This window comes from Mastigoproctus giganteus, chromosome 4, assembly GCF_048544385.1.
Source record: "Mastigoproctus giganteus isolate SK-2022 chromosome 4, ASM4854438v1, whole genome shotgun sequence".
Classification (NCBI taxonomy): domain Eukaryota; kingdom Metazoa; phylum Arthropoda; class Arachnida; order Uropygi; family Thelyphonidae; genus Mastigoproctus; species Mastigoproctus giganteus.
The window spans coordinates 228,805,257-228,823,610 of NC_143578.1; the positions used below are offsets into that span (position 1 = coordinate 228,805,257).

General features: G+C 39.0%; 2 protein-coding genes across 2 annotated transcripts in view; one reads left to right on the forward strand and one right to left on the reverse strand.

The window, feature by feature from the left end:
• Positions 1–9,841: 9,841 nt before the first annotated feature.
• LOC150087464 (uncharacterized) lies at positions 9,842–10,612 on the reverse strand. The gene has a single exon (XM_090372496.1). The coding sequence runs from the start codon at positions 10,610–10,612 to the stop codon at positions 9,842–9,844; it is 771 nt and encodes a 256-aa protein (XP_090228622.1).
• Positions 10,613–14,988: 4,376 nt separating this feature from the next.
• LOC150087465 (protein FAM135A) overlaps positions 14,989–18,354 on the forward strand; it is a 331,998-nt gene continuing 328,632 nt past the window's right edge. The window contains exon 1 of the mRNA XM_090372497.1: positions 14,989–15,065. Coding sequence (XP_090228623.1) covers positions 14,989–15,065 — 77 coding nt within the window. The remainder of the gene's footprint in view (positions 15,066–18,354) is intronic.

The window sequence follows — 18,354 nt, forward strand, 5'->3', positions numbered from 1 at the left end:
TGCCAGAGGTGTATTCAACTCTAGCAGTAAGTTACAGAATCTTGAAATAACTGGGAGTAAAGTGGAGGAGAAACTGTTGAAGATAAACACAAGAAAGGCACCCGGGGTGGATGGGATCTATCCAGTTATATTAAAGGAGGCAGCAAAGGAAGTAAGCAAACCCTTAGCCATAATTATGAGAGCTTCCTTGGACTCAGGGGAGGTACCCATAGACTGGAAATGTGCAAATGTGACCCCAATTCACAAAGGAGGATCAAAGGCTGACACAAGTAATTATAGACCTGTGAGCTTAACTTCTGTTCCAGGAAAATTAATGGAGGCACTGGTTAAAGAAGCACTGCAGGATCATTTAGACAAGACTTCAGTTATAGCTCAGACACAGCATGGTTTTGTTAAGGGGAAGTCTTGCCTGACCAACTTGATTGGATACTATGATGCAGTCACAAAAGAACTGGATGCAGGGAATAACTTTGATATTATATACTTGGATCTTAGAAAGGCTTTTGATACTGTTGCACATGGAAGACTGCTACACAAATTGGAGCAGTGTGACATTGGAGGCAAATTGCTGCTATGGATAAAGGGGTGGTTGAGGGGGAGAAGACAGAGAGTGGTAATCAATGGACACTGCTCATCGTGGACTGATGTTATTATTGGAGTCCCTCAGGGCTCAGTGTTGGGTCCATTATTGTTTTCTGTATTTATAAATGATATTGATGATGGTATATCGGGCTTAATGTCCACGTTTGCAGACGATACAAAGGTTGGCAGGGTTGTCAAGGAAACTGCTGACACTATGCTGCTGCAACAGGATCTGGAAAGGTTGAGCAGATGGGCTGAGAGGTGGCAAATGAAGTTTAACATTGACAAATGTAAAGTACTACACATGGGAAACAGCAACCCCAGAGCAACGTATCAACTCTGTGGTACTACACTGACAGTGGTAGAGAATGAAAGGGACTTGGGGGTGGTTGTGCAGGCAGATATGAAGTTCTCTGAGCAGTGCAGATGGGCTGCAAGAGTAGCTCATGGAGTATTGTCAATGATGTACAGGAATTTTTCCAGCAGGGATAAGGAGGTGATTATTCCATTGTATAAGGCGATGGTCAGGCCACACCTAGAGTACTGTATACAGGTCTGGAGGCCTCATTTCAAGAAGCATGTAGAGCTGCTAGAACGAGTACAGAGAAGGGCAACAAGATTAGTGAATGGAACAAAGGGTTGCTCTTACGAAGAAAGGCTTAAGTTTTGCAAATTACGGTGTCTGGAGACTAGGCACCAGCGAGGTGATCTGATAGGGGTGTATAAAGCCTTGAATGGTTTAAGCATGCTCAATGCTGATGGGATTCTTCCTCTAGCTCAGAAAAATCACCTGAGAGGGCATAAATTCAAATTGAGGAAAGATAGATGTAGGATAGACGTGCGGAAATTTGCCTTTAGCCAGCGGGTGGTTGGTTGGTGGAACAGACTTCCATCCCTTGTGGTGGAGGTTGATAGCCTAAATAAGTTTAAGGCTCAGCTGGACAGGTATTTTGAACGAACAGAGGGGTGAAGTGGAAGTGGTTTTTTTTTTTTTTTTTTTTTGGCTGATGCTGCATAAGCTTGCTTTCTTGCATCAAATGCCTATGCTAATGTATCCCATGCAATTTTCTTCTCTGCGCATGTCTCATTAGTTCATCTGACATTCGTTTAGGCCTAAACTTTGAAAAATATTTCTTAGTTATTATGAAAAGCCTAGTAGCCTCCAAGATTAATTCTTTGAATGCTTCCCATTTGGAATTTTCTGTTGGTAACATCATTAAATTTACAATAATAATTTTCTTGTTTAATACTGTGGTACATATTATAAATAAGATTATGCTATATTGTATTAGTAGAATTGCATTAAATGTTTAAACTTTTACTGTTTTGTTGCTGATTTTATGAATGATCTATATAACATCCTTCTGATATAATGACTGTTTTTCTCATTCTCCTAAGAGATCATTATATAACGCTTCAGCTGTAATTAATAATTATCATTTTTAAATTGTGGATACATACTTTTTCTAGTACTAGTCTCCAAAATTCAGTTGTTGAGTGTGGAATCATAATTGATTAAATCATCCTGAAATACATTTATAAGAAAGGTGATATGTGATTTTAAATTCTTCGCATCATCAAGCCTAACTACAAAATCGTCATACAATTCTTGTACAGTAGAGTATCAATAATTTGAACTAATTGGGACCGGGGGCAGTGTACCTGCCTGGCAACCCAAAGGTCGCGGGTTCGATTCCCGCCTCGGGCTTGGATCAAAGTACTGCAAAAACCTTGGGAGGTGCAATATGGCCACAGAAGCCGATGCGCCAACAACTACCAAAGCAAAAAAAAAAAAAAAACCGGGGCCAGTTCAGGCTTCTGATTTGTTCAGATTTTCGAACTTATCAAAAATACTGTTCTGGAGACTCAAAAAAAAAAAAAAAAAAAAAAAGAGGTTTAGGAATAAGAACACTAGCTTTAAAATCTGAGGTACTGCCTCATTTTTTTTTGTTAAAATCCAGCACCTTTTCGCACAACAAAGGTCCAGATATGGGTTCTCCTAAACTTCGTCTCTGTGTGAACGACAAATAAACGGCATCTTCGAGGGATGGGTCATTAGATATTCTCACAGTTTTTTTTTTTTTTTTTTTTTTGCACCATCTGAATCAAGTTTCGATGCAAACTAAAATTTTTTCCTTGTTTTTGATGTCTGCTATCATTGACTTTCCAACCTCATAAAATTTTTGCTAACGAAGACCTGCTTGCCATTTTGAAAGTGTTTAGAATTCCAATCTTGGATTCAGTTGTTAAAAATTTCTGCTTACTTTTATAAGACGAATAAAACTATAGTACAGTAAAATAAAACTCTGTTCAGGATCTTTATACTCCTTATCTCACTTGTGCGTATCGTGTTAATTGTAATTTCTGCATGCCATGTTCTTTGTTATTGATTGGCTCATCTTTTTTTTTTACTGTTTTAGATCTTACAACTCCCCAAAAAAAAAAAAAAAAAAATTGTCAGTGAACAAGAAATACAGTCAGTTCTGCTATAACACACATTTTAGCAACTCAAATTTGACATATATTAGGGAGCATAGCAACTCCAATGTGACATACATTAGGGAACAAAATCGAGTTACAAGTGTAACGCGATTTTCCCTTTGGCTCATGCGGAATTTCGTCTGCGAGTAACACCAGGTGAATGCAAAACCCAGCACCAAGCTGAATGTAGCAACCTGTGCAGCAATGCATAGTTCAGTTAGCATTAGCATTAGTAGAGGCATTTGATGCAAGAAAGCAAGCTTATGCAGCATCAGCCAAAAAAAAAAAAAAAAAACCCACTTCCACTTCACCCCTCTGTTCGTTCAAAATACCTGTCCAGCTGAGCCTTAAACTTATTTAGGCTATCAACCTCCACCACAAGGGATGGAAGTCTGTTCCACCAACCAACCACCCGCTGGCTAAAGGCAAATTTCTGCACGTCTATCCTACAACTGTCTTTCCTCAATTTGAATTTATGCCCTCTCAGGTGATTTTTCTGAGCTAGAGGAAGAATCCCATCAGCATTGAGCATGCTTAAACCATTCAAGGCTTTATACACCTCTATCAGATGACCTCGCTGGTGCCTAGTCTTCAGACACTGTAATTTGCAAAACTTAAGCCTTTCTTCGTAAGAGCAACCCTTTGTTCCATTCACTAATCTTGTTGCCCTTCTCTGTACTCGTTCCAGCAGCTCTACATCTTTCTTGAAATGAGGCCTCCAGACCTGTACAGTACTCTAGGTGTGGCCTGACCATTGCCTTATACAACAGAATAATCACCTCCTTATCCCTGCTGGAAAAATTCCTGTATATCATTGACAATACTCCATGAGCTACTCTTGCAGCCCGTCTGCACTGCTCAGAGAACTTCATATCTGCCTGCACAACCACCCCCAAGTCCCTTTCATTCTCTACCACTGTCAGTGTAGTACCACAGAGTTGATACGTTGCTCTGGGGTTGCTGTTTCCCATGTGTAGTACTTTACATTTGTCAATGTTAAACTTCATTTGCCACCTCTCAGCCCATCTGCTCAACCTTTCCAGATCCTGTTGCAGCAGCATAGTGTCAGTAGTGTCCTTGACAACCCTGCCAACCTTTGTATCGTCTGCAAACTTGGACATTAAGCTTGATATACCATCATCAATATCATTTATAAATACAGAAAACAATAATGGACCCAACACTGAGCCCTGAGGGACTCCACTAATAACATTAGTCCAAGATGAGCAGTGTCCATTGATTACCACTCTCTGTCTTCTCCCCCTCAACCACCCCTTTATCCATAGCAGCAATTTGCCTCCAATGTCACACTGCTCCAATTTGTGTAGCAGTCTTCCATGTACAACAATATCAAAAGCCTTTCTAAGATCCAAGTATATAATATCAAAGTTATTCCCTGCATCCAGTTCTTTTGTGACTGCATCATAGTATCCAATCAAGTTGGTCAGGCAAGACTTCCCCTTAACGAAACCATGCTGTGTCTGAGCTATAACTGAAGTCTTGTCCAAATGATCCTGCATTGCTTCTTTAACCAGTGCCTCCATTAATTTTCCTGGAACAGAAGTTAAGCTCACAGGTCTATAATTACTTGTGTAAGCCTTTGATCCTCCTTTGTGAATTGGGGTCACATTTGCACATTTTCAGTCTATGGGTACCTCCCCTGAGTCCAAGGAAGCTCTCATAATTATGGCTAAGGGTTTGCTTACTTCCTTTGCTGCCTCCTTTAATATAACTGGATAGATCCCATCCACCCCGGGTGCCTTTCTTGTGTTAATACATAATTTCAGTTAAACTTCAGTTAATACATAAGTTTACGAAGCTTAAAAAATATCAAATGTGTGAGAGCTATATTTCCCATTTACTGTAGTTGTATTTGTCAGAGACACACTGTTGTCATTGGCTATATTCACAAGACAACAGGTGATATTGTAGACGACTTATGTTTTCAGCAGCTCACATTTTTCTTTTCGAACAGAAATATCATGAGGCATGATACTGTTGCACATGGAAGACTGCTGTACAGGTTGGAGCAGTATGCTATTAAGGGCAAGTTGCTGTTAAGGATAAATGGATGGTTGAGTGGGGGAAGACGGAGTGGTAATTAGTGGTAATGTAAATAGTTCAAAATAATGTAAGTTGGATACCTAGTAATAGTAAAAGCTGAAACTAGTTATAAGACTCTGTGACCATGGGAAATTATGGAATGGTTGTTCAGGGAGTGTTGTACCTAATCAACTATCCAATTAGAAAATTCCCAGTGAAAGCACTCTTCCATACAAGTACATGAGATGTTAGAATTACCAAAAATTTAAAAAGAATTTGAATTATACTTTGAATGTTAACCTACAAACTGAGGTTTGTATGTTAACATTGAAAGTATACTTTAAAAATTTGAAGAAGCCAAACTACTAGTTAAATCATCAAATGCTACATAATGGGAGTATCAAAAACATGGTGCTATCTGATATGTCAGATGCAGAATTTAAATATGGTAAGTACAAATATACAGGAAAAGTTAATGTGACAAAGGGAAGAGAGGGTATTCTTCTGATCAGAAAGCACGTGGATTCAAGAAAGTATATTTAAAGAATTCAAGGAAGTATATTTATTGAACGAGGAACATCGTAATAACATTGAATCAGTCTGGTGTGTTGTAAAGTTGGAACAATAAAACTGGAAATCAGGATGTGCTACAAACCTGAGGAATGGATTGAGTATGATAATATATATACAATTAGAGTAGACAAGCAATTCAGAATGTCTTGTGGGAGGATATGAACTATTTGGACAGATTGGAACTTATTGATAGGATTGTTAAACAGAATTGAGTATTTCTGCAAAATTTTTCTTTTCGGGACCCCCAGCAATGAATCGGTGACCAATCCTGAAATTATTCAAGCTTTCGTCTCATCCCCTCCCTGCACAAACTGTCACCTTTCAGATTTCTCTATGCTGCAGTCATTACACTAAACCCACTGTTAAAATCCAAGGCCACTCTCCAGTTCAAGTTGTATGATGTAACATTCCAAGCTTGTTCTTCACATTCTTCAACTGTGGGACTACCGAGTATCCAAAGCCTTGCCCAACAAATACTGTCAGTCAGTCTTCTATTGCTTCTTCTTTTGAATGTGAAATTGTGAAAGAGTCCATCCAGATGGATCACACTGGCTGTATGCATACAGCCAGTGTATGCATACCATATGCAGAGTTCAGGCATTACAAGCAGGAGATTCATGTGCACATGAGCAATTTTGTTTATGGATACTTAATTGTATCAACAGCCTTGACTTTCTTGTCACTGTCTTGTGGACCAATGAGTCAACATTTACATGAGATGGAATATTCGATGTGCACAATTTCCACACATGGTCTGTAGAAAGTCTTCACACAATCCAGCAATCTCATTTACAAGTGGGGCTTAGTATCAGTATGTGGGCCAGCATTGTAGGAGAAAGCTTTATTCATCACAAGTTCCTTGCCTGCCTAAATGCTGATGAATGTCCTCTGCAAAAACTTAGTTTTTGCAGAGGATGTTGCCAACACTTCTGGAAGATGTTCCTTTAAGTGTATGTGCCAACATATGGTTTCAGCATGATGGAGAGCCTCCACATTTTGGGAGACAAGTAAGAACATTCTTAAGTGATTCTTACTGGAATCACTGCATTGTTCAGTGTCATCATGCTCTTCTGACCTTAACACATTGGACTTTTATGTGTGGAGTCACATGAAACAGTGTATGCTACAGAGGTTAATAGCCGAGATGACTTGTTGAATCGCATCCATGAAGCTGCTGCTGCTGCTGCTGCTGTGCTACTTGCACATGTATGGGATTCCTTCTCATGCTGTGTTGAAGCGTGTCTACTGTCACGTGGCACTCATTTCGAACATCTTTGCGATATTTCGATTATGCTTCAGTTTGATTGTAGTACTAATAAAATTCATTTACTCCTGCTGTACAACATTATTGAGTTTCTGACTGCTCTTCAATTCATAGCTAAATTTTAATCATTGAACATTTATTGTTCTGGATTTATTGATAACCATATAGAGTACAAGTAACATAGTCTTACACATCATTTGAGTATACAGATAATTCTAGATACTATGCACAGTTTTCATATCTTTAAAAAGATTTGGTGTAAACCGAAATGTATTACTAAATAATTAATGAAATTATTACCAACAAATTGCAAAGAAAGCTGCATGAGACAGCTACAGATTTTCAATTGACTGTTCAGTTTGGAATGCGTGTTGGTCGGTAATCAAGTTATACAGCCAATGGACTGTCTAAGGCAGATTATGAAAAGGATTTGGCAAACATTTCCAAGAAAAATAGTAAAGAATTCTCTGCACATTTGAAAAATGAAAGAGTAGAAATGAACCATGTTTGGCCACTACTTAGGCGGGGGGGGGGCTCAACATCTGGTGAGTATGGGCTTGGCAAACCCAGGATCCGGAGGATATCATCATTCTTCTCTTTCTTGGTGATTCCTTTCTACTTCTCTCTCTCTCTCTCTCTCTCTCTCTCTCTCTCTCTCTCTCTCTCTCTCTCTCTCTCTCTCTCTCTCTCTCTCTCTCAGGGGGTAATTCGGGAATTTTTTTTTTTTTTTTTTTTTTGGCTGGTGCAGCATAAGCCTCAGGCTTCCTTGTACCATATGGCTATTAATAATAATAATAATCAGTTGGTCTCACGGTATAGAATTAAAATACTGTCTTAGACCACTGTAGTTACCTTTGCGAAAGGAAAAAACCCATCTCTTTAACCCCGATGGTATCCCTTTGAGTAATTTCCACTTCAGCACACTAGATCACTACAGATAATCAGATCAAGAGTATTACACCCTGTAGTTGCCTCCCAAACATGCTGCTGTAGAAAACAATCATCCAATAAATCCCCAAAGGCCTTGCTAATGTGAGTGACCAACCCACAAATTTCAGTCAATATCTTGGGGAAATTAAAATTCCCCATTATAAGACACTCTGATTTACTGGCCCACTGTTTCTCTGTACAGTTGTTTATTATACTCATCAGTGTCATTAGGCCTATAACACACTCTTCCTCTCAAATTTCCTTTCCCAGTGCTTATGTCACACTAACTAACTCAACACTGCACTGTCCAGCCATTTTGACTGGCTGTACTTCCTTGAATTTTATGTTTCTTAACTAATAGCATAACCTCTCCTCCCTTTTTATCCTTCCTGTATACATTGTACTCCCCAAATTCCAGTTCTGTATTCCTTATATCTGTGTGGCACCACGTCTCTGATATTAAAACAATATCTGCCTTTCATGTTTAGACCAACACCCCAAATTCATCAAATTTATTTACTAAACTCCTAGCATTGGTGTACAAGCAAGTATACATGTACCTGTTCCTATTCTTAGCTACCCTAACATAGCCCATGTACTTAAAAGAGGCCTCTGGGGTTGGGTAAATTCATATTGTGATTTTAAATGTTTCTCACCAACCACATATTAAAATAAGACACGAAAACTGGACTTTTAGAAAAATTATGTGTTTACGTCTATATATTTACAATTAAAATAACTTTACAACTAAAAAGGATAAAATGCATAAAATATATATATACATCAAATAAAATACATTAAAACAACCGGGCTAAGAGCTTTAAAACCAACCGTAGCTTTCAAAGGCTTCCTTCTTCAGCGGTAGCTTCCTTGTACTGCAGTGCATCTTAAGTACCAGCAGGTTCATGGTCTAAATCACGTGTTTCATCGCCACGTGTACTATTTTCCTGTGTACTGAGACTGGAAGCGGCATGGGAACGTGTCATATGAAATCGTTCATCCCTTCTGAGGATTGTAGCCTCAAAGAGGGGATGAATCCACAAACCTTTTGTCCCTATTGATGTTCTCTGTCGAACTAATCTGCAAACTCTCGAGCCACTTGTGGTCCCAGAACCCATGTGCCCGATCAGTGATGATAGCTTTATCCGGGGAGATCTGATGTTGCTTCTCCCAAAAATGCTCGGCCACAGCGGACTTTCCATAATCTGTATTCTTTATTGCCTTAGTGTGCTCCCCCAGCCGTTCTTTGAGACGGCGCTTTGTTTCCCCCTACATAACATTCCCCACAATCCGGGCATTTAATACTATAAACGACCCCACTAACATTCTCTTTTTGCATGGGTTCTTTTACTTGTGACACGATTGTGTGCAGCTTCCGGCCTGGAATCTGCACACAACATGTCTGATAATTTCTTAGTACCCTAGTTATATGCTCAGTTAAGCCTGGATAGTAGGGAATGTATGCAGTGGCTATTGGAGTGAAGGGTTCACCTCTCCTCTGATTTTCTCTAATATACTTTTGTATATTCTATCCCCTCTGGGGGTAGCCACACTTTGTAAGATCTGCAGTGACATGTTCATATTCTTCTTTCCTATCCTCGGAGGTACTACAGTGCGATTTTGCCCTGTCTATTAACACTCTGACCACACTGTTCCTATGATGATTGGTCTGAGCAGAATTATAGTGTGAGTACTGGCCTTTACACATCGGTTTCCTATAGACTTTAGTTTTTAGTTGTTGGCCTTTTCTACAGACCAATACATCTAGGAACGACAAAATTCCTTCTTCCTCTACCTCCGAGGTAAATTGTAAGAATGGGAAGAAGCCATTTAAAAAATTTACCACTTCATTTTCACTCCCCTTTTGAATAATTGAGAATGTATCATCCACATATCTCTTCCATGGGAGCATAGGGAGATCTCGACCATTAAATATTCTAGCCTCGAGCTCCTCCGTAGCTAGATTAGCTATAACCACAGTAATGGGGAGCCCATGGCTGTACCGTTAACCTGCTTATACATGATATTACCAAAAATCATGGTGGTGCTTGAGAGGCATAGTTCTATACCTTTGCAAATATCTTCTAAGTTTAATTGCGTTCTACTACTCAAGGCGGTATCATTCTGTAAGGCCATGTGTGCACAAAGTACCCCATGGTCGATAGGGATACACGTAAAAAGCGATGTCACATCGATAGATATCATAGTTTCATTTTCTTCTATGTGCTGACTTCTTATGAAGCGCACAAAATCTTTACCATCTTTGACGCTGAATTTGGAAGTTCCTACTAATGGAGACAGTATTTTGGCCAGGAAACCAGACAAGGCATATGTGAGACTATCAATAAATGAAACTATAGGCCTAAGTGGGACACCCACTTTGTGTATTTTTGGTAAGCCATAAAATCTCGGTATCTGGCTCCCTGTAGCATGTAATGTCCAATACTGCTCTTTGGGAATTTTGTTGGACTTTAACCAACTCGGAACCATTCTATTTACCTGACGTTCCAAATTCATCAATGGGCTTTTTTGAATGACCTTATAAGTTGTTTGATCATTCAATAGATCTAACGCTTTACTTAGATATGCTTCTTTATCAAGGACCACCATTAGTCTACCTTTGTCCGCTGGTAAGACCACAATACTGTCATCTTGTTTGAGGCTCCTAAGTGCTAATTTCTGTTTCACACTAAGACTGAGGCATATGGGGAAGTTTGAGAAACTCAGAGAGCAAACCATGTTCAGAAACAATAGTGATAATACTGCTAATAATTTTATATTGAACATGAGCAGCAAACAACTAACCAAAGAACAGATAGAGGTTTTAAATTTAGGACCAAAATTTGCTATGATTCCGCTTAAAATACCCATTGCAGAAATAGCGATGGGTGTGGAAAGAGCGATAAATAAGTTGCCTGAAGATAGAGCAAATGAAATTTGAGTAAAAACAGCAGCCATTCTGAGTCAAGCCAAGAGAGCCCCCTGCTAATCTTAGTGTGAAACAGAAATTAGCACTTAGGTGCCTCAAACAAGATGACAGTATTGTGGTCTTACCAGCGGACAAGGGTAGACTAACAGTGGTCCTCCTTGATGAAGAAGCATATCTAAGTAAAGCGTTAGATCTATTGAATGATCAAATAACGTATAAGGTCATTCTAAACATGAATATGGTTAAAACAAAAGTAATGATGATTAACAAGTATGCCACAGAAATGGACATAATGATTGAAGGAGCAGTAATTGAAAAGATGGAGTCATATACTTATCTGGGACAAGTTATTAGCTGTAATAATGATAAATGGTTGGAAGTCAAGAGAAGAATACATTTTGGATAGCATTCAAGAAATGTGGTCACATACTGAGGAGCAATATCCCAATTTGTCTGAAACGTGAAATAATGATCCAATGTATACTATCCACCATGACTTATGGAAGTGAAACTTGGGCACTCACCAAAAGAATGGAAGAGAAGCTGAGAACTACACAGTGAAGAATGAAACAAATTATATTGGGAATCAGACTGTTAGATAAGAAGAGAAACATATGGATTAGGCAGCAAACTCAAGTAAAGGACATTCTTATCAAAACTAAAGAACTAAAATAGTCTTGGGCAGGATACATAGTTCGAAGACATGATGACAGATGGACTAAGAAAATAAATGAATGGTACCCAAGAGGAGCTAGAAGAAAACCTGGAAGACAACGGTGGAGATAGATAGATGAAATTCATGAGTTTGTGGGTAGTAAATGGATGGCCATTGCACAAAACAGGAGGAATTGAAAAGTTGCTGGAGAGGCCTTCATCCTGCAGTGGATTGAAAATGGCTGATGATGAAGAAGATGATGATATATATATTTAAAATATGTATATCAACTCCCGTTATAACACTCCTGTTTATGATGTTATGCTGTTTTGCACACTTTCTTTCTTTCTTTTTTTTTGATCCACTTTGTCCATGATCGATCCTGTTAAGTACAACGCATTTTTTAAAGTTCCAGGAAGGAATAAATCCAAGCATAAGTCTCCTTCCTCTTCAGATTTGCCATTTTGGAAAATTGATAATGGTGAATAAAGTGTAGGAATTGTTTTTTGCTGCAGTTTGAATACTTTATAGAAATAATTTCCAGTGTAGTTGACATTTGTTTATTTCATATTAAACTTAAACATTTGAAGGTAGAAAACCTGTTCTTTTTAACTTGGTGGCCTCCCATTTATCTTGACATTAAGCATGCTCTTTTTTTTAATGTAGTATTGTTTTTCTGCTCTCCTTGCTGATACAATAATCAGGGTTTTGTGTGTGTGTGTGTGTGTGTGTGTGTGTGTGTGTGTGTGTGTGTGTGTGTGTGTGTGTGTGTGTGTGTGTGTGTTTTCAACATTTCATCAATAAATTTCATTAATAACATTATTATTATTAGTATATATTAATATTACATTGACCACCCCTGTTTACACAAGTAGATGCATTCTACAACACCTAGGAGTGATATCACTGCCTTGCACAGCATATATAGTGATGGCATGAGTAGAGCCTGTCAGTTTTTTGGTGTACAAAGCTGTGCAATGGAAAAAGAGGACCTGATCGATATATAGGCGCCTCCGTAGCCAGGTGGGAAGGAGCAGCAGTGCGTAGTACACGCTTCTTGATTAGACTAGGGTTCGAGCCCGTCACCACCAAATACGAAGGATCCGGAAATGTCAGGGAATGCCCGGAGCAATATGGCCTTAGTTGGTAATGCTCCTAAAAACCAAATAACAACAACAATGATGGATATGAATTGGGTATGATTTTCAGTGCTAGGAACTGCAGGCATTGTCAGCTGTTACTGTAGTGAAGGTATGGTGGGAATGATCCAAAGAGTCATATACAACCACCCAGTGTACTGTGATGGTGAAGTCTGCTGGTTGACAGTTGAGGTGAAAAACAGATAGCATTTGCTGTCTGGGACAACAAATGGCTCACAATCCTCGAATTAATGGCAGACTATAACCAAGGCAACAGAGAAAAGAGTCAGCATGCAATCCAGTGGTTGCTCTTTTGGATATGCCTATTGAGTAGGCAGCCTGTTAATGTGCCCACTTTGACTGTCATCGACCTCTGCCTGCAGTGGGCATCAAAGCTCCATTCCTGGATGAAGAGAAAAGAGTCAACTGGTCTAATGAATCAAGGGTCCAGCTCCTCCATCATGCCAGTAGATGCATGCATACTAGATGGCAAGCAGATGACCAACTGCAACCAGGTGGATGAAAACAGGCTGACAATGGTAACATCATGGTTTGGGGGATATTTTCGTGAACATCATTGGGTCCCCTCATTCCTATTGAACACATCCTCACTGCCAGATTCTATCTCAGCATTTTTTCACACCAGGTTTGCCATGCGTGGTGACCATGTATTTGAATGGTACTGGGCTCTTTCAACAAGACAACGTCCTGTGCCACAAGGCTTACATTGTACAGGAATGGTTCGAGGATCACGTCCAAGCATTTCATTATGCTCTCCTGACCACTAATTGCCCCCCACCCCCACCCCCCGACATTAGTTCCATTGAGCATTTGTGGGGTTCAAAGGAATGCAACATTCGCCAATATATAGAAGTACCTTGCTCCATTGCCAAACTTTTGGACATCCTTCTGTCCAGCTATTCCAGGATACCCAAGGACACCTGCGGTTTTGTGGAGTCGATGCTATGCTGGGTGCAAGCAGTTATGGCGAAAGACAGCCCAACATGCTAATATTGTGGTTCATGAATGTACAATGATACTCAAGATATGTTTAATTTAATAAAATTTTTTTAAGTCTTCATTCTTTTTAACAACATTCAGTTTAGTGTCCTTAACTGCATGTTGTTAAAAATAGCCTTTAAAAAGGAGCAGTCCCACTTATTACATTTTCTCATATACATTGCTCTTTGAGGCTGATCCCCTTTGAAAGTGTTATAATGGGATTTACTACACACACCACACCATACAGGGTGTTTCGATTCAAAGAAATCATGGTCTGTTTTGCTTATTTTTTGTTAAGGCTGTTTGTTTGTTTTTGGGGATTTTGAAATTTTTCTGAAATATTTGAATCTGATATTAAATTTGAATTAGAGTGACTATTTAGATTATACAATTTTTAAATTAAAATTTTGCATAATCATTTGCATTTTTCTCATTGTCCATGTGTGTGTGTGTGTTCTCTTTCCCTAGTTTAATCTAAAAACATCATTGGCATGCATAATCTTAATCATTATATATGTCCAAACAAATTTTAGCATTAAATTAAAAGGGGTCTGTGTGTGTGTGACTTTATATAGTAATGATAATAAGAATTACATTAATAATAATTTATTATTATAATCTATAGCTGCAGATGACTGTTGAGAATATTTTTTATGACATCCAGGTTTAGCCATCAGTCAATATTTTAAATATTTTTTTACTTAGAATACAGTGTGTAACTTTGTCTTCCTCAGATTGTTCTGTTGGAGAAGTGCATTTGTTCTTGAAGTGCAGTCCATCAGCATGTAATGATAGACAACAAACATTCTTTAGATGATCTGGGGGGGCTAGAATAAGATACAAGTTGCTCGATAGGCAGTGTGAGTTTTTGTCTGCTGAGTTTTTCAGTGCCAAGTGGGAATGAGTGTGGTGGATGAACTTGTAGGTCATTCTGCCTACTATGGTGGCTTGTGGGACAAAGAAAAATGTGTGAGAAACACTTGACTAGATACTTGATAGAAGCAGAGTGTCATTATTATAAAATTTAAATAAATATGTGAATTATGTTTAATCAAATCTTCTAGTAAACAGTGTTTAGGTGATGTGGAACTAGATGCAGGTCTCTAATAGGAGTGCGAGGTTTTTGTCTGGGAAGTTTTTCAGTTCCAAGTGGGAATAAGTGTGGCAGATGAACTTTTAGGTCATCTTGCTTGCCACAGTATCTTGTGGGGCAAAAAGTGTGACGAACACATGTATAGAAACTCATTAGAAGGACAGTGCCATTGTTGTAAAATGTAAATAAGTATGTGAATTAAGTTTAATCTAATTTTCTAATAAGAGTAATTTATTTCTGTTAGGAGACAGAATATGAAGATGGCTTCATCATCATCATTTCTAAGTGACTAAAGAAATGGGAGAATTGCAGTGTACTTTGGAATTTTCTGTAGAAATACAGAGATTTATAAATGTTGATCTTTTTCAGAGAGGGTAAGTTACTAAGCTATTGATTGATAATTAATATTAGGTGAAAGTTTATGAAATTCATTGAGTAATGACATTTGTTATGGTGTAGGAAGTGGAGGGATGTCTAGGGAAGTAGATGTTAAAAGGTGTGAACAGTGTTCCACCAATCCATTCCTTACCAGCTTTTTACTATTAGCAATGGCCACATGGTGCAAGGAACCCTATGGCTTATGCTGCACAAGTCAAAAATAAAAAAATAGTAATAATAAAATAACAAATATTAATAAATAAAATAAGAAGAAAATGAAAAAATAATAATAATTAATAAGAGAAAAGGAAATAAACAACCTGTGCATTTCCCTCCTCCTGTAGGTAATTATCCAACTGACCTTTGAATTTCCCCAAACTGTCAGCCTCTACCACCCATGTAGGTAACTTATTCCAGCAATTTATAATTCGCTGGATAAAATAAAACTTCCTGCAATCCAGAACTTCCTACAATCCAAACATCTCACCCTGTAACTTGAAATTATGGTATGCCATAATTTCAAGTTACAGGGTGTTCTAGACCCCTTGTTCTAGAATCATTTATAACTGTGAAAATTTAATACTTATTCATTTTGCTTATACCTCTCAGAGCCTTAAACACCTGTCAAGCCTCCTCTAAGGTGCCTAGTTTCCAAGCTCTGCAACCCAGGTTGTAGATGACTCTCATCAACCGGTGAAATACCACCACTTTGCTCATTAGAGGCTTGAAGTGGTGGAACCCATGTTTAGTCTCTAGAGCTAAGTTCCGGCCAACCCTTCCCTATCTCTTCCATCATGCAGTATGATTGATGATTTTTGAGGTTATGATGAATGTCGTGGCGAGATCCAATATTCCTTACATTTCGAGGGTACAGCTCTAAAACGGTGTTCGCAGGCCGGCCGCTAGTTAGTACACCGGACTGAACCTATTGGTAACTCTCTAGGAAGCTTCCGGATCAGCTAGTGTATAATCTTACTACCTCTACTCTGCCAGATAGTGACTGGAGGGAGTCCGAGTAGTGTGTATGCGGGGAGCATTGTCGAGGCCATGTTATGTCAAGGATCTGGGTATATTCTTACCACATGTATGCCACATCCAAAAATTTCATTACTTCATACAGCATGTCCCACCCACTTTTTCTTACTATTGAATACACCATGAATTGTCAAAATAATAGAGCAAGCTTATCTGCGAAAAGATCTAAACCTCCCAAGGACTTCCTAATTCATTTCACAAATATACATGGTCTCAATTCTAATCTCAACGATGTCCATTTCCACTTGCAGTCTTCCAAACCCCATGTACTTTTTCTGACTGAATCTCAGTTATCAGTTGATTCAACTACTGCTCATCTCAGATGTCCAAATTATTTGCTGTATGATTCCTTTCGCCTCAAAGGTGGTACTTGTGCATATGTCCGTTCTGATATTCCCTGTCAGAGACTTGGCAATTTGGAATCTCCTCTCTTTCATCTTCTCTGGCTTAAAATCTCTCTACCTCATTGTGTAAAATTCATCTGTTGTCTCTACCGTTCTCCCAACTCCACTAATCACTTGGAGCTCTTTGACTTCCTCTCTTTGCAACTTGACTTTCTCCAGTCCAACTTTCCTAACAGTGAGGTAATTTTCCTTGGTGATTTTAACGTTCACAACTCCAGCTGGCTTCCGTTTTCTAGTCACACCGACCCAGCAGGTCGAGATGCTGAGGCTTTTGCAATTACTAATGACCTAGCACAGATTGTTCATTTACCTACAAGAATACCGGACAATCCTAATCATACAGCCAATACGCTTGATCTTTTTCTCACAAACAACCCTTCTAAGTACAAGGTTGAAGTGAGAGGTCCTTTAGGCACTTCAGATCACAACTTGGTGATTGTCTCTTCTCCAATGGAACCTTTATCTCATGCCTATTCCCAACCTCGTATTGTTTGGCATTACAAGAATGCAAAATGGGATGACCTGCGAGACTTCTTTTCTTCTTTTCCTTGGTCTGATTACTGTTTCAAAACTTCTGATGTCAACGTTTGCTCAGATCGTGTCAGTGAAATTATTCTTGCAGGAATGGAATCCTTTATCCCACACTCCACTTTAAAATCTCGTCCTTTATCTAAACCTTGGTTTTCCAATAAATGTGCTAAGGCTGTCCAAGAGAAGAACGTTGCATATCGTAATTGGCTTGTTTCTAATTCTTCAGTTTCATTTTCTGCCTACACCAAAGCTCGCAACAATTGTAAAGCAGTTATTAATCAGTCCAAACTAGAGTTTGAACAGGCTAAGAGTAGAAAACTTGCTTCTTGCCTTAATGGTAGCCAAGCATTCTGGTCTCTTGCCAAAGCTATTGGCCGCAACTTTTGCCCATCTCTGCTCCCACCTCTGTCCAAACCAGATGGTTCTGTTGTCACTTCAGCCAAGGATAAAGCTGACCTGCTAGCATCCCATTTTTCTTCGAGCTCATGTATTAATGATCTTGGTAAAACACCTCCCACCATTCCTAACACGCTCCATTCAATGCCTCCTGTGGTCTTCCGTCAAAAGGATATCAGAAGGATTTTGATGAATCTTGATGCTAAGAAAGCTCCAGGTCCGGATGGTATTTCTCCACTTGTTCTCAAAACCTGTGCTCCTGAACTTACTCCTATTCTTTGCCGCCTTTTTTCACTTTCTTATTCCAAAGGTGTTTTTCCTTCTGCTTGGAAATTTGCTCATATCCAGCCAGTTCCTAAAAAGGGTGACAAATCCCCCCATCCAATTATCGTCCCATTGCAATTACTTCTACTCTTTCTAAAGTAATGGAGAAATCAATTAATCGCCAACTCTTAAACTACCTAGAAACCTTCCGTCTGATCAACGATCGCCAGTATGGATTCCGTCAGTGTCGATCCACTGGTGATATTCTGGCTTATGTTACCCATTTATGGACTAATTCAATGGAAAGGTTCGGTGAAACACAAGTAGTTGCTCTTGACATCTCAAAGGCTTTTGATCGTGTTTGGCATAAAGGTCTTCTAAGCAAGCTTCCATCTTATGGTTTTCCAACTGTTTTTAGTATTTGGTTATCCAGTTTTCTCTCTGATCGCTCACTGAAGGTGATGGCAGATGGCTCTCTGTCTTCTAACTTCTCCACTAATGCCGGTGTCCCCCAAGGTTCAGTTCTTTCCCCCACTCTTTTCCTCTTGTATATCAATTCTTCCATTGACTGGAAATCCTATCCATAGTTTTGCCGATGATAGCACATTGCATTCAACTTTCCATTTTGAGAAACCTTGTCCAGCTCAATCAGCTT

Excerpts from the sequence above, each read along its gene's own strand:
- LOC150087464 (XM_090372496.1), bottom strand. The coding sequence starts at position 10,612 with ATGGTTTGCTCTCTGAGTTTCTCAAACTTCCCCATATGCCTCAGTCTT.